Genomic DNA, 7,590 nt, shown 5'->3' with positions numbered 1-7,590 from the left:
GAGCTCCACTGATTCTGCTAGTTTTTTAACTATGCACACTGAATGCAATCTTTGCATCATGATTTTGATGTCTGCAGTTGAAACAAGCTCAATGCTTATAATATCAAGATTTTCACTCAGAAGATTTCTTTTTCAGAGAATTCAGCACTTTAATAATAATATTTAGATTTAGATTCATTACATCTGAGTGTGTGACTTGTATTATAGAAGTCTAATTATCTGTTCTTTACTGAGACATACTCAATTGCAGTATTTTCTGTCATAATTGACTCACTTATTCTCATATAATAAGAATGTTATATGCTTTCTTCACTATATCTGACTGTGAGGTTAAGCATTTTCATTTCACTCTTAACTTAAGTGTAAGATTATGAATGAAGATCTGTAAATAGAATAATATTAAAAGCTCTTCATTCAATATAAGATAGTATAAGCTGAAGTGTATGAAATATAATATAAGATTACTCACTTATCTACACTCAGTGAAGTGTTTATAACACTTATCTTATATATTCACTTTCTCAAAGTTATATAAGATTTATTTGAAAAACTCATTTCATGTTCATGAAAATAAATATTGCTTCAGATCTGTAAGATTCATCTTTTCATTAGTCATTTATAATGACTTCACTTTTTCATATAGAAACACAGCAGATCTTAAGACTTATTAAAATTCTGTTAACTATCTGTCTGTGAGTTCACATTCAATCTGATAATATAATTATATCTGACTTAGTCAGCTGATTACAGTATTATTTTTTCAGTTATCATTGAAGCTTGATAACTCTGACAGATCTCTCAGCTTAATGTATCTTATGCTTGAATTCTTATTCTACACAGTGATCTCTGATAATGTGTACACTTCTGAAGAGATTGTGAACAATTATAATAAGATCTTCAGATTCAGTATAGTTATCTATCTGTATAAACATTTAATCTTCTGCTGTAGATCTAAGATCTGATTTTCTTTATTCTTATTGATAATGATGATTATATCAGTGAAGCTCTTCATAGTAAATGCCTGATTCACAGTAAATATTAATTATTGTTTAACTTCTGTCTTAGTCTGTCACTGTGTACACAAGATCTCAATCTCATTTAGAATTCTTGTATGTATACAGAGCTTCAATTCTGATTCAGTGATTTCAGCTGCTTTTCTTACTGCTTTAAGTAAACTCTCTGAGAGGTTCTGCATATCTTCTGATTCAGGTAGCAGAGAAGAGTATTGTTTGTATCAGCTAGAGAAGGTATTCATTTCAGTAATTTCTCATTGATTGTACAATGTCTATCATTATATCGCTGTGTCATTATATCAGTATCTGTTATCATTATACAACTCCGGTGATGGCCACCCCTCTCTTTTATCCCTTTGAGTGAAGAGCAGTCTCCTTTGAATCTGGTTCACTGCTTCCATTCCTTTTCTCACATCTCATCTGTTCGCATATGTGGCATTCGCCTGGGTGTGAAGTTTTCCCTCAACAAGTGAAGCAGTATTAATCAGATGCTCTTCTGCTCATCACTCTTCATACACTATCTTTTGAGATGTTCTAGAACCACACTGATATGATAACTATGAATTGCTTTATAGATAGAATTATCACACTCTGAAGAAGTCTGTGCTTCTCACCAGTTTTTAGACATGCTATCAGATGTGATTCAAAGGTTGCTTAAGCCAGTGTACAATTACAGGCGTACGCTGGCTTCTTATATGTAATCTCATACACTAAATTAATTAGCATACGCTATGGCCCCTTTACACTCATACGCGTACGCTAGTAGTTCGGAAGCGGCCGCGTTATTATCCGACGGTCGTACGTTCTTCCGAACCACAGGAGACTGCATGCTGTTGAATCCGCATGGCTAATAGCATCTGACTGAGATATTCATCTTATAATCTTGTAGACTTGCTCACTAGATATTTCATCAGCATGTTGTTCAAGATTTCATTCAAGTGTTTCACCTTCTCATTCATCTGTAGATGATATGGCATTGTTCTATGATATCTTGTCTGTAACTGACTTATGAAATGCCTCACTGCTTCTTCTATGAGATTCACACTGTTATCTGTTAGAATCTCACATGACATTTCATAGTTAACATAGATCTCATCATGTAGAAACTTTGCCATCATCTTCTCTGTCATCTCTGAAACTGCTTTCATGACTGGCCAGTCAGTAGTGTAATCAATAGCAGTGATTATTCATTGATTTTCATTTGATGTTTGTAACAATATGTCTATGAGATTCATCTCTCATTGTTCAAACAGTTGTATTATACACTTCACCTGATATTGCACTTTCTCATATTCTAATCCTTTCTTAGATCTCTTTATGACCTGACAATTCAGACACTTATAAGTATATATCTGAATGTTCTCAGTCATGCTTGATCAGTACACTCTTAATTTGAGTACACTCATGAGTTCAGAGCTTTCTAAGTGACTGAATTTCTTGTATATGTGAGTCACTAAGTTATATTGAAATGAAGATTCTAGATAGAGAGCTTCTGTGTATTCTAGATCATAGTAAAGTATAACATCATTTTTCAATTTTCTTAGCTTGAAATTTAAAAGCATCTCTTCTACTACTTTTGCAAGACACTTATCATCTGATATCTTATCATTCTTTAAGTGAGAGATTATGATGTTCACTCATTCTGATTTCTTGTATTCTCTCAGTGTATTTAACATGAATGTCTCTTATACCTGATTTACAGAACTCTTATTCATGAAATCAGATCTGTGACTGATTGCATCAGATATCACTGTGTTCAATTTCTTTCAGTATTTAATATGAAGATTGTACACTTAGAACTTCAAGATTCAATATACTAAGTATTTGAAAGGTTTTATTATTAATTATAGATAGATGAGACTTTTGTAATCTATGATCACTGTTGTTATATACTTATTATTAATATATCTATTTCACAATATCAGCATATGCTTAATCACTAGCAATTTCTTTTCATACACTGAGTAATTGAGCTCAGTGTCTGATAGTTTTCTATCATCATATATTATCAGATGCAGCTTGCTGTTCTTACTCATCTGTAGAAGAGTGTCTCTAATAGCTTATTCAGATATATCTGTCTCAATGTAGAAAGGTTTATTATAATCTGATTGAATAAGTACTGAGAATATTATTACACATTCTCTCAGTGTGAGAAAAGCCTCTTCACACACAGTATTTCAGATAATTGAATAAAACTTCTTCTTTTACAGATTTGCATCTATTTCTCTTAAGAGATCTAAGAGTGATGCAGATATTTATATGAAATTCTTGATAAATCTGTAGTAGTATGAGATTAACTTAAGAAACTGTTATACATGATATATATTTCTTAGCTGCAGTCAATTCACTATGACATTCAATTTCTCTGAGATGAGGTATATACAGTCATCACTCACTATATATTTCATGAACTTCAACTCTTTCATTTCAAACACACACTTGATTGATTTGATATAGAGCTTATACTCTGTCAGAGTTATAAGCACTTCATTGAGATACTTCAGATGTTTATTATATAAGTTTAAAAAGACTAGAATATTATCAAGATATATAAAACATGAGATTTCATTCTGTTTATGAAGAATCATATTCATCATTATTTGAAAGATGATAAGTGTATTTATCAGACTGAATAATATTGCTAGAAATTTGAACTTCTCTCATTGTATATTAAATGCAGTTTATGAGACTGATAGTTTATTTATATGAATCTGTCAGTATTCTGAGAGAAGATTGATCTTTAATAGATATCAGGTGTTTTCAACTGTATTCAACTATTGTTGAATCTGTGATAGTGAATATTCATTCTTGATCATAAGCTTGTTAAGTGCTTAATAATCAATACACATTCATCACTCTTCATCTGTCTTTTTCACAAATAGAACTGAAAAGCCTCACATACTTGATAAGAGTTGTATGAGACTATATTCTAGAAGATCTGTGATCTGATACTTCTGTTCTTTAAGATGTGTTTATAACAGAGAGTATGCATTCTGATTGACTGATTTTGCATTCTCTGTGTCAATCTTATATACAAATTCTCATTTCAGCAGTAATTTCAGTGAAAGATCTGTTCAAAAGATCTTTCTATACTTCTTCAGAAGCTTCTTCATACACTTGTTCTTCTGCATATTCTTTATCTTGATTTTCTTCACTTCTGAGTCTTATATGACATACAGAATGCTTTCAGATAAGATCTTGTGAATCATTCTCTTTGCTTATTAATATGTAAGCAGATTTAATCCTTCTATATCAGAATGTAATGTGGCGGAACCGAAGTGATGACTAGTTGGCGGCGTTATGTAGAAGTAGTTGTTTGAGAAGCTGTATAAGTGAGCTTGACTATCTTACTTGAATAGTGAGCTCATAGGCTACAAGGTTATTGCAAGAATATCACAGATATGATACTTAGTATACTAAGAAGATTGTATAGAGCATGCAGTAACTCTTGTATATATTTCAGTAGAAGAAAAATGAATCACTGACTTCTTTAATAAGGAGCCAGCATCTAGCTATTCTATATAGATAATGAGTGGATACTCTTCTCTCATTTCATGAGTGAGAATAGCTGAAGTGATACCTCAGTGATGCCTCATTGTCAAGAAAGAGTAATCTGCTGATCTTATATAAAAGTGAGGTTCTCATATTCATCAATTGAATCTTTCTATGATACATTTGAATGATGTCATAGAGTGATTGAAAATCAGTTCAGACAGGATGAAATCATCTGCATGAAAGTGATGAGCTGTGTGAAATCACAACAGAGTCTTGACATAGCTGAGAGTGTGACAATGCTCTTCTCTTTAAGAATATAGTCTCTATATTCTCAAGATTACTGAATTAGAAATTATCTTTGTTGTATAGCAATGATTATCAACTGATTAACAGTGTGTGTACTGCATATGATACAAAGAAATAGATGAGTTTTTCTGCTAACTGCATAGATCTTTCTTTTCTCATCATTATTCAAATCAAATGTGTGATAAGTGAGTTTCTTATATATTAATTTGAAATGTGGAAAACATAGTTAATAAGTGACTTACAGATCTCTCAATATATTTCATTCTATGTATAAAATTCTCTGTAAAAGTGATGTGTTTTAGAGACAAAGCTAACAGTAGTGACAGGATTTTTTAAAAAGATCTCTCTCTCTGTGAAACATTTTTCTTCCCCCTCTCTCAATCATAACAGTGAGTGCATGAGAGTATCATTCTTGAAGAATAATCAAGGGCTTATTCTGATGTTTTCTAGTGAGTAACAAACATCTTCATGATACAGTGGTGGTCTTCATGACCGTCAAGAAAGCCAGGTTGAAGGCAGAGGCAGCGGCATCAATGAGCCGCGGGAGCATCACTTTCATTATCACATCTTCTTCTTCTTCTGCTTCTTTTGCAGCTGTGGTGATAGTCACTGTGCCTTGCAGTGAGGTGTCATCCCTTCTGCTGATCAGTTCATTCATATTCAGTCTGTCTCTCACTTCTCTCACTACTGTTGCAACGCTGCTCCCTCCCTCAGTCAATACAGTGGCATATAACCCTGTGTGATCATTCAGAGAGAAACCTGGGGAGAGCTTGATTCTGGAGACAGTGGCTTCAAGAAGCTCAATCTGTAGTTTCTCTCTCACAGCATGTCTGAGCCCTGCTTGAAATGCTGCTGAGTTGAGTCTGCAGAATCCTGCAGTTTCTTCATCTTCTCTCTGTGAGAAGGCTTCAGTGCAGTCTCTGATCAGCATCACTACTTGTCTGCACTGCATTAAGCAGCTGAAGAAGAGAGGGATTTTATACACTTATCTCTTCTCTCACTCTTATTGTTTCTGTTATATTTATAACAATGACTTCTGTCTCTCTGTAAGTATCATCTTATAGAAAGATGTTATATCAGTTCTGATAAGAAGTCTAGATGCTCAAGCAGTACAGAGTGAGAATCTCAGAGCTTCAAGCATTGATAGATTTTATCAAGACTGAGGAGATCTCTCTTGCTTGTCTGTAAAAGAAGATGAAAGTGTGAATCTCTGAGATAAAAAAACATCTCAGAATGACTGACTCTAAGAAGAGATCAGCTAGTACTGCTATTGAAAGTGTCACAGAGATCAATCACTGATTGAAGAGAATCTCACTTCAGTTGAAGCAGATGACTGAGATGTTTTATAAGTTGATAAGTTAACACTTTCAGTATTTCTTATACTCTTCTACAGCATGCTTCTCTGCAGCACTGCAGTGCTAACTTCTCAGCAGACAAAGATATCAGTGCTGAAGACTTCAACAGTGAAGAATGAGTTTGATAAAGATATGATTATTGATGAGTAGACTCTGATCTCTCTTTTTACTTTTTCAGTGAGCTGTGACTTTATTAGAATAGCAGTAGTCTGCAGATTAGTAATATTAATCTTTTTATTAATTTTTAATATCTCTTTTCTCTAACTGCTTCAGGAATTTTACACTTGTATAGTCTTATTAAACTTCTAAAAACTCTTTGAGAGAAAATAGAAGAAGAGTGCTACAGAGTCTACAAGACACTGACTCATCACTGTGAGATTATCTCTAAAAAAATTCTTTAAGAAAAATGAGAAGTCTTAAGCAGCATTTCTTACTTAATATCTCTAGCATGTAACAGAGCAGTCTCTACTAGCTGTCTCATAGATTACAATCTTTTTCTCAGTATTTTTCAAATGCTCAAGCAGTTCTTATAAATTCTCTGATAATGAATAATCTTCTTATTTAATAAGATATTAAAGCTTGCTGTAATATGTTCACTTATTCAATATTTTCTTCATAAGATATTCAGTATCACTCTCAATCTTAATATTATTCAGCTGAGACAGCTCTGCTTCAGAGTATTACTTATAGAGCTTTAAATAGAAAATATGAAAAACAGAATGAATTGATTTCAATTCTGTGAGTAATTTCAACTCATATATCTGCTTACTCATCACTCTTGTTACTGAGAAAGGTTCTAGTCATCACTCACTGAGCTTCTTATACAGTCTTATTATCTTAATATTCTTTACTGAAAGTAGCACTTAATCCTCTATCAAGAACTTCATCAGAAGATGTTTTCAATTGTAGTATTTTATCTATCACTTCTGAGTGTAGTAGATGCTTTTTGCCACCTTCTTATAAATTTTATTCAAAAGTTTCAATCTTACTTTTACTTCTGACACTGAGAGATACTCTGTTCTCTGTATCTGTTTAATATTCTGACTGTCTATCTCTCTCTTTGAAACATCATCCGTGATGTCACTGAGTAATGAAGGATTATATTCATAACAAGTATAGAAAGAAGATATCTTTAAGGTTGTATTCTTTACATTGTTATATACAAATTCAGCAGTTAGAAGATGTTTGAGTCAATTATTCTGATAATATGAACAGAACACTTAAAGATGCTGTTCTAGTGTCTGATTCTGATATTCAGTCTGATCATCAGTCTGCAGATGAAAAGCAGTACTGAGAAGATATCTTATCATAAGATAATAGCAAAAAGCTGATCAGTACTTGCTGATAAAGAGGAATTCTTGATCTGTTATCAACAATTTCAAAGCACTGTGATTATAAATAATGATATCTAAAAACAGGTC

General features: G+C 32.8%; 1 protein-coding gene across 1 annotated transcript; it reads right to left on the bottom strand.

Moving 5' to 3' along the window:
- Positions 1-5,280: 5,280 nt before the first annotated feature.
- BDCG_18004 (uncharacterized protein) lies at positions 5,281-5,766 on the bottom strand (the record flags this gene model as incomplete). The annotated part of the gene is made up of 1 exon (XM_045427038.1): positions 5,281-5,766. The coding sequence occupies one exon, from the start codon at positions 5,764-5,766 to the stop codon at positions 5,281-5,283; it is 486 nt and encodes a 161-aa protein (XP_045282973.1).
- Between the last annotated feature and the right edge of the window lie 1,824 nt (positions 5,767-7,590).

The sequence above is a fragment of the Blastomyces dermatitidis genome (genome assembly GCF_000003525.1).
Source record: "Blastomyces dermatitidis ER-3 genomic scaffold supercont1.16, whole genome shotgun sequence".
NCBI classification, from domain to species: Eukaryota; Fungi; Ascomycota; class Eurotiomycetes; order Onygenales; family Ajellomycetaceae; genus Blastomyces; species Blastomyces dermatitidis.
This window is presented reverse-complemented; position numbering and strand designations above follow the sequence as displayed.